Source organism: Neolamprologus brichardi, chromosome 18, assembly GCF_056152115.1.
Source record: "Neolamprologus brichardi isolate AB-2024 chromosome 18, ASM5615211v1, whole genome shotgun sequence".
Classification (NCBI taxonomy): Eukaryota; Metazoa; Chordata; class Actinopteri; order Cichliformes; family Cichlidae; genus Neolamprologus; species Neolamprologus brichardi.
In genome coordinates this window covers 29160882-29178336 of record NC_142121.1, presented here as the reverse complement: position 1 = coordinate 29178336, position 17455 = coordinate 29160882, and the positions used below count along the sequence as shown (strand labels likewise).

The 17455-nt window shown below is 38.1% G+C and overlaps 1 protein-coding gene across 1 annotated transcript in view; it reads right to left on the bottom strand.

Moving 5' to 3' along the window:
- Nucleotides 1-7557: 7557 nt before the first annotated feature.
- Nucleotides 7558-17455, bottom strand: part of tmtopsa (teleost multiple tissue opsin a) — a 62544-nt gene continuing 52646 nt past the window's right edge. The window contains exon 4 of the mRNA XM_006786943.3: nt 7558-8313. Within this exon, the coding sequence (XP_006787006.1) occupies nt 8032-8313 (282 nt within the window). The 3' untranslated portion in view covers nt 7558-8031. The remainder of the gene's footprint in view (nt 8314-17455) is intronic.

Below are 17455 nucleotides of genomic sequence, written 5' to 3'. Positions count from 1 at the left end.
ACAAATAGGACATACATGACAATAAGAATAAAATGTGGAGCTGCTTCAGTGTTTCTGTCAGTTTGTGCAGATCTTGACTCATCAGTAATGTTTGTAGGGTGAGTGCATTTTTAAAACAATTTGTGCAAACCGCACTACAAGGTGGAATATTTGCAAAATCATGACTACCTCATGACATTTTGTCTCAAAAATTAACCCTATGAATATGTCAGTGCCATTAGGATGAAATTATTGTGTCACCAACATTTTAACATTAGACATATAATTTTAACAGCCTCTGTAAACTAATATCCTGGCTCACTCAAAGCTGCCGTTTTCTCTGACAGTTTCAATCAAAATTAGAAATGCTACTCTGAGACTGAGATAACTAATAGCCCTGCCTGTTGTACAATTTTAGACTGATGTGGGCCAAAGCCTAGCACAGCCTGTAACGTTATTATGACGGACACATTTTATGGGTTTACTTGGCTTTAAGTGACTTGCAGGTTTCTTTGAAAAATACTTTCTTATATCCAGGTTCTTCCTTTGTGCTCCCATCCTCGCAGCGCAGGCTTGCCGCTGCTAAAACTAAACAGAACTCCCTGAAAGGCACAGCCAATCACATTGGCCATATTTGTCACATGAGGTAGGACTCCAGTAGAGAACGTAATTTATCTCTTTCTGCACCGCTGGGTGAATGAGACGTTGAAAGATCGTTTTTTTCTTTCTTCGGGTTTGTTTTTCTTTACTCGAAGAAATCTAATTATTGGTGGGGACAATTCAAATATCACTAGATATTGGTGGGGACATGTCCCTTCCGTCTATGCCAAATCTACGCCTTTGTCTATGCCAGATGGGAACCCTATTAAGTGAATGCATCAAAATCAACCAGCATCCTATTACTATCTCATTCATTCTTACTTTAATAGGCAAATAAGACATACTTTATTTTTGAAGATAAAGCCATATGGTTTTATTACATTAAGGGACAAATCTGTGTTTGAGCAGTGCTAAACTTTTTTTCAATCCTGTTTTCTCTTTGCACTATAACTTAAGGAGCCATTGGCAAAACACTTGGCTGAGATGCGTGGAGAGGTACTAAAAAAGTAATAAAGAGAAAGATTGAATGCATGGATTTAGGTGGGTGAATGGATACCACCACAGTTCAGTAATAATGTGGTAATTATGGGGTGGTAACAAGAAGATAATATTGTGGAAATAGGAAGGTATTACCACCTAATTAGCAAAGTAATATCCAAGTGACTGTCTTTTATGAACAGTTTGTTTAACTGGATAATTAGGCTTGAAGTGGTAATGTGGTAACAAACATGCCCATGAGGCAAAACCAATTAGTAATTGTATAATAATATTCGGTACTAATATGATAACCTGCTGGAAGTAAAATGGCAATATTTTGCATTAGAATTTTACTGATTTGTGGTAGTGACCACAACAGAGTCATTTTCACCCTTTGGCATTTTAACAATCATATAACTGTTCAATTAACACCCATCATCTCATATTTCAAGACTTACCCTAAAATACAGTTACGAAGGCACTGAACGGCAATATTTTTGCCCGTGTTACAGCAAAATGCCTGAGTAATGAAATCCACTGGCTCTGATTGGCTGAGCCTACAATGCCCACAATGCCTTCCGAATCATGTGACAACCCCTTGCGCTTCGCTGTTCCACTTTAAGATGTATTGTTGTTCTAGTTAGCAATTAGCCTATAGCCTGTCGTTCAGCATCGCCTCAGTCAAAACGCGCGATGGCTGCTTCATCTTACGAAAATTTTCGATTTACGAAAGACCCTCGGGAACGAATTAATTTCGTAAGTCGGGGTTCCACTGTAGGTATATTCATCATACTGGGAATTATGGGGTACGTGGGATAAAAAGAGGGCACTATTTCTCAGTGAGTGCTCAGTTTTTAATAACGTCTTTATTTTTGTCTTACTCAATTTATTAGTGAATTCAGAAATATATTTTAACTTCACAATGTGAAATGCAATAATTTTAATCACTTGTAAGTAACAAAACCTCCTAAAACATCATCTTAGACAGTTATTTTGTCAAATCTGACTTACAGTCAGAAAAATTTGATGAGACGCACATATTTGTTTTACATTATTACTCACAGCTTCTGGAACAATGTAATATTACTCAGTTATAATCACTGTTGATATAAAATCAAAGAACAAAGGATACTACCTACCCTATGTTCAGTCTAGCCTTGAGACTATTCAGTTAAATAATCAGACATTATGCCCTGAGACTCAGGTTTAATGAAGTCCATCATCATAATGTCAGAGACAGATTGTCTCCCAACTCTACCCAGATTTGAGATATTAAAGGTCCTTGGAAGTAGTTCCCAGGACCTCAAGTAATTAAAAAAACATCTTCTGCTATCTGACACACATAGTCTGAAATTCAGTATTAATAACAGCGTGCAAAAAGCAAGGCTTTTTAAGATGTACTTCTTCGGTCTTTGTGCTTTTGATACTGAGAGCTAGGAAGAGATAAGAAGAGAAGAATCAAACTTGGGCTGTAGTGTAACCACTTGTGTTCATGCACTATGAACACAAGACGCATTGGAAAATACTTTCTACACACTGATCAACATTTGCAGCTTGGAAAGAATAGATAATAATAATTTATTGTAAAAAAAATCGATCTTTCTATGCTCGTCATTTTATAGTTTAAACACAGAAAAACACTCGGAATCGAGATGTTCCAAAAGTGTTGAAGTCTCTTGAATCACTGTTTAAACACTTTTTAAAGCAGCCGAAGGTTTAATCAGCTATAATTAACATCTCATGTTAGCTTTTTTCTTTTACAATAAATGTCTATACATTGGTGGTGCTCTAAGAGCTTCACCAGAAAATGAATGTAGCTTAAATCTCCTGTAGGCTCAGGGTTATGCAGGCAATACGCTTTTTAGACTGAGAGCTCACAGTCAACATTTTCATTTGAATATGGGTTTTAAACTAGTAACAAAAAATGACACCAGCCCTCAAACTACATTAAATAGCTCTATATGCACCCATAACATCCCCCGAACAGCTAATGACAAATCATTGCTTAACATATACATACATGAGAAATTACTAATGTCCGTCTTCTTTAACCCATAAGAGCCCAGACCCATTTTTACTGTCAGGAAAACTATGGGTGAGTCAGTTTTGAAACTTTAACAGAAACTTTCCTCAGTGTGTAAAGGGGCAGTGACACCTGCGTTACTGTTGGAGCCTGTGGATTATTTTTGCTGGTGACTGTACAGGGTTTTGTTTCCTCCCCAGGATTTTGCCTCTCTGTTTCTTTGGGTCGCCTTGTCTGGTTCGTTTCCTTCTGGAGGTTTTGGCAAACAGTACCAAATCGAGTGCGCTACCAGTGTGTGTTTCTTCACCTGCACGTCCTGGCTCCACGTTCCCATTCACATTCTGTTGTAAATACACTGTCCCTGAAAATTTGCCCTTCACTGTAAATAAATTTCCTTCATTGCAACTCTGTGCCTCCCTGCGTTCTGCTGTCCATCCGCATTTCCCATAACACATCGAAGTCAAACATCTAAATTTTTTGACCGTTCTGCTTTAGAAAGATTTTTCTAAAAAAACCCAACAAAAAACCAAAATCACACTGCAGGTATATTTAGATGTAAAAAATTTATTGAACAATGCACTTCCAAAATTATTGACATTGTTTTGTTTTGTTTTTACTCAAAACAGCTTTTGTGGTAAAAGTGATTTACAAAAATTGCCAATACAAACTTATACCATTCAGCCACAACAGTGTGTAATTTTGTGCTCCCCTCTTGCTAAAACAGCTCTGAGCAGTCGATGAATGAACGCCACGAGACCCCCTGGGTTGTCAGGCATGAAGACATTCACAGTTGTTTTGGTTTTTTGTTCCAAAAACTGGCACATCCCAAATCACAAATCAAGGGAATTTAATGACCACATCAAAACCATCAATTTTTTCTTATATTAGTCAACTTTCCCAAACATTGCAGTTGATATTGCAGCATAGTTTGCTGAAAGAGCCCATTGTCATTTCAGAATACCCTGCCATGAAATATACATGGTGTGCAACAATATTTATGTGATAGATCATAATGTGTCACATGAACTCCAAAACCAACCCATATGGAAAAGATTTATATTAATCTTATAAAGTTTGTATCTGTCTTGTGTGAAACTTGTATGAAAAGCATACAAGAGTGAAAACACATATAAGATCCCTTGAAAAATTATATGAATGAAACTTGTATGTTTTGGATAGTCTGTGTTCTCTCTGTCCAGTAGAAGAATAAAAGAATCGGGGTTCAATATTTACTAAAACAATATATGAAAGTAATGAGAAAGTGGCCGCTTTCATGAGTAAATCATATAAGCTTTACAGTGGGGCAAAAAAGTATTTAGTCAGCCACCGATTGTGCAAGTTCCCCCACTTAAAATGATGACAGAGGTCAGTAATTTGCACCAGAGGTACACTTCAACTGTGAGAGACAGAATGTGAAAAAAAAATCCATGAATTCACATGGTAGGATTTGCAAAGAATTTATTCGTAAATCAGGGTGGAAAATAAGTATTTGGTCAATAACAAAAATACAACTCAATACTTTGTAACATAACCTTTGTTGGCAATAACAGAGGTCAAACGTTTACTATAGGTCTTTACCAGGTTTGCACACACAGTAGCTGGTATTTTGGCCCATTCCTCCATGCAGATCTTCTCAAGAGCAGTGATGTTTTGGGGCTGTCGCCGAGCAACACGGACTTTCAACTCCCGCCACAGATTTTCTATGGGGTTGAGGTCTGGAGACTGGCTAGGCCACTCCAGGACTTTCAAATGCTTCTTACGGAGCCACTCCTTTGTTGCCCGGGCGGTGTGTTTTGGATCATTGTCATGTTGGAAGACCCAGCCTCGTTTCATCTTCAAAGTTCTCACTGATGGAAGGAGGTTTTGGCTCAAAATCTCACGATACTTGGCCCCATTCATTCTGTCCTTAACACGGATCAGTCGTCCTGTCCCCTTGGCAGAAAAACAGCCCCATAGCATGATGTTTCCACCCCCATGCTTCACAGTAGGTATGGTGTTCTTGGGATGCAACTCAGTATTCTTCTTCCTCCAAACACGACGAGTTGAGTTTATACCAAAAAGTTCTACTTTGGTTTTATCTGACCACATGACATTCTCCCAATCCTCTGCTGTATCAGCCACAATTCTTTTCCTGGTGTCCTTCGAAAGCTCTTTGGTCTTGGCCATGGCGGAGTTTGGAGTCTGACTGGTTGAGGCTGTGGACAGGTGTCTTTTATACAGATGATGAGGTCAAACAGGTGCCATTCATACAGGTAACGAGTGGGGGACAGAAAAGCTTCTTACAGAAGACGTTACAGGTTTGTGAGAGCCAGGGATTTTCCTTGTTTGAGGTGACCAAATACTTATTTTCCACCCTGATTTACGAATAAATTCTTTACAAATCCTACCATGTGAATTCATGGATTTTTTTTTCACATTCTGTCTCTCACAGTTGAAGTGTACCTCTGGTGCAAATTACTGACCTCTGTCATCATTTTAAGTGGGGGAACTTGCACAATCGGTGGCTGACTAAATACTTTTTTGCCCCACTGTATATGATTCATTATATAATGTAGGCCACATCTTATGCAAGTCTTTTATAAGTTTTTTCCATTTCTTTTCCATATGGGAAAGCTTTCCCAGCAGAACATTTCCCATAGTATTACACTACCTTGGTCTGCCTAACTACTTCCAGTAGTGCATCCTGCTGCCATCTCTTCCTCTTGTAAATAATGCACACACACTCAGCTGTCAACATAATAGAAAAGAAAATGAGTTCTTCAGCCTTCAACCCTCCTTCAAGGAATCATCGTGCATCAGTGAGTCTTGGGTGCTCATGACCCTGTTGCTGGTTTACTTATTTTCCTTCTTTAGCTCGCTTTTGGGAAAAATTCACAACAATCACTATTTTGGAAATGCTAGTAGTCTAGTTGTCCAACCATCAGAAGCTGACCAAGAAAAATGGGCACACTTACCATTTTCTCTTGTTTGTAAGTTATTTCCAGGTTGGACTTAAAAAAAAATGTTGATTGTTGCTGCCCAATAATTTCGACACACTAACAGATTGGTAATGATATAATCAATGTTTTTCACCTCACCTGCCATTGCTGTCATTGTTGTAGCCAACAGGTGTATGCTGTATGTAGTAGCAAAAGTGGCTCCACACCATATACAGTTTAAACATTTACTGACAACACAGCTTTGATGCATTCAGAAACTCTACTGTAATCTTTGCATTTCAAGAAGGGAGAAATTTTACATTTCTTAGCAAAAAAAAACAAACAAAAAAAACAAAAACCAAGATGCTGACAAATACATGGAAAACATGATATGATAAAGCAAATTCTTTCCATTTAACTTATATGAGTTGCTGTGGAGCAGCAAAGCGCAGTGGAGCGCTTTGGAGACACTTTGGAGCACATTGTCAGATGTGATACTGATTATTGAACTGCAAAACTCTGCAGAATGACTCTTGAGAAAATAAATATATCAGCTACTGTGAAGATTATGAGCTGATTTGTGCCCAAACTTTGCAGACAGCATGCTTATGAACAATAAACAAAACTCAAAAATCTTCTAACATTTTAGGATGTTACCTCTTTCCTCTAAATACACATTTTAAACTCTAACAAAACACAGCATGAATATAAAATTCGAGGTATACAAGTGCTAAATATTTAACATCGCTAGATGCTGCATTTCATTAAACTCCTTTACATTAGACTGCACATTCACAGCCATTACTGAATGTACAGTGATTTTCAACTTGTATTTCTTTCCAAAGTCTATCTCCCTGAAAAAAATCCAAACACCCCCAGCATACTAGCAATGTTAAATGTACAATTAACTTTTTATTAAGACATTTAATTGTGAATGCTACTCCTTCTCTTTATCCAAATTAACACCTTGACTTATTTGCACTCGTTTGATTTTTTTCTTGCAACTGTTATGGCCGCTACTATTGCTGGTTTGAAGATATGGGGTGGCTGTAGCTCAGGAGGTAGAGCAGGTCACCTACTGATCGGAAGGTTAGTGGTTCGATCCCAGGCTCCTCCAGTCTGCATGTCAAGTATCCTTGGGCAAGATTCTAACCCCAAGTTGCTCTCCGATGCATCCATCGGAGTATGAATGTGTGTGAACGAAGTTAGATAGCACTAAGTATAGATAAAGTGCTTGTGAGAATGGGTGTGAATGTGGCATGTGGTATAGAGTGCTTTGAGTACTCCGAAAGAGTAGAAAAGCGCTATATAAGAATCAGTCCACTTAGCTCTATAGTTTTCTATAGAGTTTGCCACTCTATGGTGGTAAAGTTATTACCACTTCCATTTAAGTTTGCACCTCTGTTGCATTACACTTCCTTGTGTTCCTGTGTAATTTTACAACTTTGTTTTATTTGTGCAAGTGCTGCAAAAGCAATCCCCTTGCACAGATTATTAAAGTTATCTCATTCTGAAGGACTTCAAAAAACTTGCAGTCATAAGTGGCTGGTGTTCTTCAATTTCACTTCACTTTGTAACTGCAGTCAGTAACAATCAGTACAGACCAATCATAACCCCTCCCCCGCACTCTGGAACATGCTATTGTTATGACATTTTAAGAGAATGAGATATTGCACAAAATGATCCTTAGAATTCCTCTTTTATTACAGTTTGACTCCAAAACTCTGATAAGAGCATCCTTTAAATGTGCTTTCTAAGAAAGGATCATAGTGTTTCTTTTCTCAGTAAAAAATACAAACTCCCAGCTTCTGTAGATTTACTGTCATCTCTGATAGTTGCTCACATTTTCCAGAGACAGCCCTTACTTACTGATCTATCATCTGTACTAGGCAGGCCAGAGTTAATGCTGGAGTCACGTTGAATCCACCTGGACTGGCAGACCGCCGCTTTTTAAGTCTCAGTAAAATCACCTCTTTCGTTTTCACTGATCTCCTGGATGGGGACCTTAGGGTTTTATGATTGTATAACCAATTGTCAGCCATCACGGTGAGCCACTAGTGAGACTACAACAGGTTTATTGTCTGAAGAAGGGGCTTTTGTGATATCAATAGTAGGTTCACATGAGAGCTCCAGTTGGGGGACTGTAGCAGCTGGTTGACCCAATGAGGCTACCATAAATAGGAATTCGTTAGTACGGCGGGGACCAGTTCCTGCTACTCCCCTCATGGCCTTGGTGGGGACCTTGGAGGAACTCTTTATGCTGGAGCCTCGTCGAGGAGCTTCACACTGCAGCAGGGCTTGGAAGCACCTGTAAAACTGAGGCAAGCATACAGCACAAACATATGGTCAAGCTTCTTTTAAACTACACAGTTATATGCAAGAGACCACAGAGGACAAAACTTTATGAACTAAACACTTAGTTCTAATGTTTCTAGGCTGCATTTTATACCTTTTTCAAATATTGCTTTAAGGACAATACCAGCTTGATGCATTTTTAGCAAAGTTGCTGCTTCTTCAAGAGGGAAGTTTATAGTGACTCATAATCTTTATTTTCTTAGTCTCACTCTTCTCTCTCTTAATTATGAGTGTGAGCCATCACTGTATTTTCAATGTAATAACTGATTTAGGTTATTTGTGCAAAGGATCATCGGCGTAACTTTGTGCTGAACATTGGAGGGGGGGGGGGTCAAGATCTCTGTCTAAATAAGTAAATAAATCTGGGTAAATTCCCAGATGATTAAACATGCAACTATTTTACTGGTAATAACCAGTGATGGGAATAACGGCATTACTAACGGCGTTACTTTTTTCAGTAATGAGTGATCTAACTAATTACTATTCCTATCGTTACAACACCGTTACAGTTACTAACAAGAAAATGTGGTCGCGTTACTATTTTTCAGCAAACAGACGGTTGAAGCTGTCTTCAGCTTACCGTACCTTCAGTTGCACAGAAGTAGCTGTCTATGTGAGTAATCTGGGCGCTACAGCTATAAGCAGCTGCGCGCGGTCTCGCAGACAGCAATCACTTTCTGCCTGACGATCACTTTTTGGCACAACACCTGGAGCTAAGGGGGCAAAACAAACGCATGAGTGCTGCTGTTTGACTGAGAAAAATAAAGTAGTCGTGGTAAGCCAATCACATGTCAAGATGACAAAGAAACAAGGTGATATATACCAGTTTTTAAATTGTGCTGATAGGCCACGTAAAGCCAGAGTCATGATAAACAATATATACGCGGCGTTTTTTCCTGAATAGTTTCGTCACGTTTGCTGAGGACTAAGGACAGCGCTAGCAAGCACTCTGAGCAAGACATGAAAAAACAAAAAACACCCCTTTCGTGTTGGTGGAAAAATGATACACCTCCTGCTGTCGGGGGTAGGGGGGGAATTTGACAAGATCTCCAACAAAGCCTCCACCTTGTTTTACAGATGGCTGTAGACTGTCACTGCTGGATCTCTCTCCTGACCTCTACATATGGCTGTTTATTTACATTAACAATTTCAAATTTGGATTCATCACTCCATAAGACCTGTTGCCACTGATTCTCACACAAGTTATTGTGTGATTTGGCATACCTCATCCTTACTTAGGAATGGCTTGACAGCTACCCTTCCACCTTCTTTTTTTAGGGCTACCGTTTCTTCTTTCACCCCACTTGTTCAATCTCCTCTAATATATAACACTATATTAGATTTATTATATTCTGGCTTTGAGAATTACCTTGTTAGTGCAAAAATACTATTTTATTCCTGTGAAACTCTATCATCTTTAGCATTTTTCATAGATTAAAACTAAATTACTTCTCTAGAAAGCCAGGAGAACTATTACTTGAGCTCCTGGCTTCCAGTCTGGTTGATTGGAAGCAAATTATGAAGAAATAAAAGGGGTGTGTTGTATTTTAAAAGAAATGTTTAAATTTAAATGGGAGTTCAGTGCTTACTGTTCACACACACAAAAAAGGGGTGAGAAAATGGGCTTATTTTGTATATGTATTCTCATACGTGGTTATTCCAAATGTTCCCAATTAGGTTCTCAATGTGTGTTGTGCAGTGCCACAAATAATTTAGCACTTTTAACAACATGAAAGTTGTGCCAGTTAAAACAGAAAGTGCACTCCATGCTGAAGCCAAACCTGTTAAATGCCAAATCCAAAAAGTTTAATCATTTCATTAAAAGTTTGTACAGCAGGGGAAGCAAAAGGTGCTAAAAGAAAAAACAAAATGAAAAGGAAAACCTTTTTTTTTTCAGCACAAGGCTTCATTCAAGTATACTTTCAAAACCATGGATTTCTTCCTGGAGGCAATGCCCTCTTTTTCAGATTTACACACACACACACACACACACACACACTCTGCTTTTACCACTTACATTTGTGTTTGTGGTCTAGCCTCCGTTCACCAGCCAGCTTCCCCAGCCTTTGGGGTTTACCCTAAAAACTGTGGCACAGGTCATTGTCTTGCATTTCTGAAAGCGTTGGCTGTTTGATGTAATGAGGAAAATGTGAATGTGTAGCAAATAGAATGAATTTGATTTTTTTGTTTTTGTTTTAGGGAAAATAAAATTCTATCATGCTGCTCTGAATAACTGACTTTTTGCATTAACCTTATTCGATGTAGGAATAATGTCCCATTAGTTTTGGAGCAGCACTGGCATCCACAATCATTATCTCCATTGTTCTTAATGCTGCAGAGTCAGCTTTGGATAAACATAACAACCCTCTGGAGAAATTGAGGACCTGTGGTGTCGCTCGGTCTCTGTATAACAAAATGGGCTGTAAAGGAAGAGGACGCTGACTCTGTAACTCTGAACATGAACTGTGTTAAATTAATGAAGCAGGAAACAAAGATAGGGTTCATGCTGTGTTCACTGGGCTATTGGTGAGCTACTGCACTTTAGTTCCAGAAAAAGGCTGACTCTAGGCTGAGACCTGCCCTGCAGATCTACAAACAGAGGTGATCCCCTACTGTGTGCTGCTACAGAAAAACAAGGACTTTAGGCATAGCAGAACACATCCGAGCCCTTCTTGTACCAGGAAAATTACAGTCCCACTGCTGGAAAAATGGTGACTGGTCTTTAGCATTAGGAAGGGGTACAATTATGTACACATCAAATAGGTGCAAGGCTATTAAAGAAACAAAACAATCATTGGGGAAACGCTGCACAAACTCCCAACAAACTCTGACATGGTGACGACAGGGTTGTGTCCACCTGGTGGACCCTAATAACATACATTTATCACTTTTTTGGACCTGCTTTAATCAGCAGTTTCTTCAATTTTGTGACAGAGATGTGTTCGATGTGAGCTGTGACAAAATGAAAATGTCTCTGAAGTGGTGGGAGGCACAGATCTCAGCACCTTTGCCTCTTAATTTTGCAGCTCCTGCAGTACACTGTTATTACCAGCTCCATTACTGCAACTTCACCGAAAGGCAGTTTAGATGTTCAGCACTTTGTTTGTGAAGGCTACAAGCATCGTTGTTCTTATTCCACGAACCTAATATCCTTTGGAATTAAATCCATATTTGATGATGTATATCATATATTCACTGCCAAACACTCTGCCCCAGAGTAGGAGACAGCAGGAGACAGTGCATTTATAGCTTTAGTTTGAGAGGTAATGGAGTGTTACCTTTCTATATGAGTGTGAAAGATCCAGACTTGCACTATTGCAAACTGGAATTAACATGCTCATCAGCTGTTTTCTATGGTGGATGTTTTAGACATGTACTTCTATTCTTTCTTCTGCATAATGCCAGGAGGAGCCAGTCAGAAGACTTAAAGACTTAATTTAGAGAGGGGAAGACCTTAAAGAAGAACTAAAACAGATGGGACTAAAACTGATTCAGACTGTGGATGAATTGTAGGACTGCACCAAGGCCTAATATGAGATAAATAAGGTTTATTTTGAACTCAAAATCATTCATATAACAAAGTCCCTTTAAAGGTTGTAACATGGGACATAAAAAATTAATAAGTTATTGAAAAAATTGATTATCCTAAGATTCCACAGATACATAAAACATTAGTGAAATATTTTTGCAGAGCGTTGTTCAGTCTAATTAATTAACAGATAGTCCTTGATTATGACATTTTGAAGGACCTCTCAGTTCTACATTAATTTCCAAGTAACTACGCAGAGTGGGAAATAATAACAAAAGTACTGTTTAACATAATCATGGATTTTGCACTGTTAGGTTCTGCACTACAGTGTCACTGCTGTTCACAGGTAAATGGGATGATTGCAGGGCTTCACCTGAGCTCACGCTTCAGAATTACGTACATTCCAGTGCTTCTCAGCATATTAGCTTAATGGACAATGACAGACACGCACTGTGCAAAAAGCTGGATGCATGATTGAAGTTGCAGAAGAGCTTTACAATATAAAAAGCAATCATAACTGCATTTCTTTGTAATCAAAATAAAGACATAAAGCTTTTATTAAATCAGCTGGTCTGTAAACATCACTTGGTGGATCCAATCAAATAAGCAGGAAATAAATCAGCTATAACTTAAATGGATAAAAGCATTTTAATCTTACAGTTAATCATGGCCTCTTCATCAACAGTAACATTATGCAGTAAATTGTATTATCTGCAAGATCAATACAAAAATAACAAACAGCAAACTGCCTTAAAGTAAACAGAACTCTTTTAACTGATAACATTATCTCTCTGAACCATTACTGGTCTACACTTCCACAAATACTGTATTCTCACCAGCACCAAGAGTCAGAATACATCACAGTTTGTGAAAAGAAAGGACAGGCTGTCTCCAAGGTGAGGGAAAGCATTGAAATGTATACACCTTCTGTCAGGATATAATAAATAGTGAATGGACTCTGGATACATTTTTTAAATCCAAGAAACAGAACTGGAAGTCTCGAGATTGTGATTTCATGCAGATTTAGCTGTTTTATATCAACCTTGTAACAAAAAAATAAATAAGTAAAAATAAAAAGTTCCTGTGTTATCCAGCGTAAACCTGGGTATTTCTTGCACATAGATGGATAGAAAGATTCTGAATAATTAAAGGCCTCAGCAGCAAGTTAAAAATGTAACAATGCATTCAAGGTATACGGGTTTATTTTCAATTACACGCATTTCTATCCACATCTGTAACATATTCTCAACATTAAACTCCAATTTAGTCCTCCTCCTGAGTTCGTGTTAATGTGGACTCTGAAGATGCCACTCTTGAGTAAACGTAGTATACTTAGTATACTTTCTGAGTTTCATGTATACTTATAGTCTACTACATTTTCTCATGGGTGCAAAATACAGTGAAACATTTTCTCAGCATGTGCTTAGATTTAAGGCATCACAACACAAATCGCACATGTGGCATGTGGAAAGAGACAAAAAGGTCGAGTGTACAGAGATAATTAGTTCAAAAGTCATTTATTGATTGAATTAGATTCACAACAGTAGCATGTTACGTGACCCAGGCATGTGTTTGTGTAATTGAAAGCATGTGTACAGAATATCACAGATTGTATCTTGACCATTTTTTAACCACTGATCATTAGAGACCAAAAAAAAAGGCTTCTATTAAGTATTATTTGTGGAGCCAAAGCGCAATGGCTTATTCCACTAAACCTCTATTGCTGCTTAAAATGAAGAAAAAATAAACCACAATGGGAATTCTGGAATTCTGCACTTGGTTCAGTCTGTTTACTTATTTGTTTTGAAATTGATTTTAAATATTCTGCCCTTTGGTTGTTGGTACTTTCAAACAAGGGTGGACAATATATCAATATCATGTGACTTTCTCTTGTGAGACAGTCATTCTTATATGGATGCTCCAAAAAGATTCCCCTCACTAATCTGATTACTTTATGTCTCCTTATATATTTGCGTTTTCAAATGAGAGGACAGTGAATCAATGTTTACAACTATTTTACAGAAAAGGAATGGGGAAAGACACGGGGGAAACAGTGAAAGAATGAGCGAAAGCTTACTCAAGGGCAGCTGAACTGCCACAATAGTGTAACTGAATCATACACAGACACAACTACCAATCAAAGTTTGGACACACCTTCTCATTTAATCGTTTTCCTTTATTTTCATGACTATTTTTACATTGTAGATTCTCACCGAAGGCATCAAAATTATGAATGAACACATATGTCGTAAACAAAAAATGTGTGAAATAAATCCAAATATGTTTTATATTTTAGATTCTTCAAAATACCCACCCTTGGTTTTGATTACTGCGTTGCACACTCTTGGCATTCTCTCGATGACCTTCATGAGGTTGTCACTTGAGACGGTTTTCCAACAGTCTTGAAGGAGTTCCCAGAGATGCTGAGCACTTGTTGGCCCTTTTGCATTCACTCTGCGGTCCAGCTCATCCCAAACCATCTTGATTGGGTTTAGGTCAGGTGACTGTGAGCCAGTTTCGTCGTAGTGCTTTATGGTTTTTGCAACTGCACATTACTATTGACTGACTGACCTTCAGTTCTTAAAGTAATGATGTACTGTCATTTCTCTTTACCTAGCTGGTCGGTTCTTGCCATAATATGAATTCTAACAGTTGTCAAATAGTGCTGTCAGCTGTGTACCAAACTGACTTCTGCACAACACAACTGATGGTCTCAACCCCATTAAGAAGGTAAGAAATTCCACAAATGAACCCTGATAAGGCACACCTGTGAAGTGAAAACCATCTCAGGTGTCATGAAGCCCATTGATAGAAGGCCAAGGGTTTGTCAACAAAGCAAAGGGTGGCTACTTTGAGGAATCTAAAATATAAAACACATTTAGAATTATTTATCATTTTTTTCTTTGCTACATAATTCCACATAATTTGCTTCATCTATTTGATGCCTTCAGTTTGTATCTACAATGTAGAAAGTAGTAAAAATAAAGAAAAACCATTAAATGTGCAGTGGTGTGTCCAAACTAGACTGTATATATGTAGGTATGTGTGTGTGTATGTGTGTGGTATATATATAACCACACATATAAAATTAAAAAGTAGCTATTTTGTGCGAATAATAGAATAATATTAATATAAGAGAACAGAAATTTCATTTCAAATTAAATTCTAATTCTGAATGAATGGACTCAACTTGAACATCTGCTTTGCAGAATACAAGCAGAGGAAAGCAAAGTAAATGTAAAAAATATATGTTTCCTGTTGCTTACATTGTAGATGTAGATGAGTGACTGTCTCCACTCACAGTCACGGGTTAAAGTGAGATTCAGCAGGTGTTGGAACCCTGAGACTGGTTGTAGTGGTGCAGTGTTGGGAGAAGAGTCACTCTGAAATATGTCACAATAATTTCTGTTGCTCTAGTTTTAGTTAAATGGTGGCCATGTTAACCCTTTAAAGCTGGTTGGAGCGGGCACGCTCCGTTTTGCGTAACTATTTTTAAATCCCAGTAGAACTGCAACCACGGAAGCTCTGCAATGATTTTTTTTGCATATGAAACTGAAGGAGTTGTACTTACATCTTATGCCATCAGCTTGCCCTAGATCACAGTTTCCTTCCACGTATAGCTTTGCAAAAACTGCATAAAAAGCACTTGCAGCAACAAAAACATAATATTCCAGAAACACGCTTTGCCGATCCGATCAGCTGTTCGTACCACTTTCTACGTCCATCATCGAACTATCGCATGTCCGCCATGACATGCCTGAAACCGGAAGCAGAAATGTAGTTTTTTGTTGTTGTTTTTTTTTACCTTCAGGGCCTTATGAGCCTATACTGGTGTTTTTAAAAGTTATGTTTGACTTTATGACTTTCTGTATCATTTCTGGGATGCTTAGAACTCAAAATGCACTGCTGGAAATAGTTTATTTTGATGCATATGCTGTTTTTTTGGGTTTTTTTGCAAATTTGCATCATAATATTTATTTTCGTCTTTCCTGCAGTATATAAAAATTGGTGTATCTCAAAAATAAAATTATGAAGACACTCAAAATAAATTTCCTGTTGTGGGAAACTATTTTGTGCAACTTTTTTGTATTTACAGTTTTGAGGGATAAGCTTCTTAAATTTCTCTAACTAGAAATATATGTTAAAAAAACAAAAAAGATTTTCAATTTTTTTGTAATTTATTGCACTTTTTTGCAATTTATGTAATTACTATGCACTTAATGCATACATATTATTAAAATGTGGGCTATAATGGTTGTATTGATGTATAGCAACTTGAAATGCTCCCAAAAATGGCACTACAGCATGTAAAAATATAATATAAGCTCTGGCGGACTTGGTAGGTCTTAAAGGGTTAACGTCCATGATAACTGTTAAAAACCTCAGCGTTGAAACTGGAGCTGACCTCTCTTCAGTGATGTTAACATTCACTCATGTCGATGTATTCAGCTGCTGAGTGCCGGCCTGTCAACAGAGGTGCTGTGTAAAGTTATGTGTAAGGCTGCAGTCACACTAGAGAAAAGAGTTGGGGGAGACTGCTGTGCTACCAAAAGTCGGCACTTACATGCCATCAGTTTGCAATAACATCACAATTAACTGTGATTCATCTCAAATCTGCAAATCCGTACCTTAGAGCGGGACTCGCCACCTGTGTGCAGAATTCACACATCAAGCATGATACCCTCAGCCATAGGCTGGTCCACATCTGAATGATTTAATAGCAAACAGAAAGTAGTTCATTTCATTAATAACCTGCATTCTTTTAAGAGCATTGCAAATTTGCAGCTCAAAAATGAGAATGCCAGTAACGCACTAACAAAATAACACAGTGAAAGTGCAGGTTTAATGCTGTGTTTCTCTCTGACAAGAGCATGCCGGTTTAGATAAAGATTCTGAAGGATGCTGAAGAAGAATCAATATGTTTATGATACAAGGGTGAACTTTTCTCTTAAGATTTACTGAGGAGTGTGTGTGGTTCTTACAACTGAGCAAAGAATGAAGGAGTGGATTTATCCAGAGTTGCTGTATTAAAAACTATTATTTCATGCAACCCTGATAGCTTCATTTTGTAGCAGCTGACATGTGTGATGTGCAGAAGAAAACAAAACATATACTGTCAGACATTTGCAGCTCAGGTTTGTGTGGTTCAGTATTTGATGGAGCAGATGTTTTGCACCAATGTTGGCAGTCTGTCTGAATGTACTCAGTCTGTAAACCTTCGCCAATCTGACTGAGATTGAAATTGGACAGAGACAAGCTGCTTCCCACCAATCGCATTGTGACAAAAGTGGTCACCCAGGCTGAGGGTGCTGCATGCTCGTTGGTTGCCGTGACTACTTGCAATCTACCCCAGAGAGCAAAAAACTGAATGACTCACCAACTAATGGCTTTTCTTCACCAGATGGAAATTGCCATCCTATTTATACTCTAGTGTGACTGAAGCCCAAGTTGGATGAGGCACTGTTATATTAATAGGCTACCACTACATGTGAATATCTAATCTGACAGTATTTTTTAATATTGTTACTTTGTGGAACTATCATGATAGCATTATACTGTGTGTTACTCAATGAT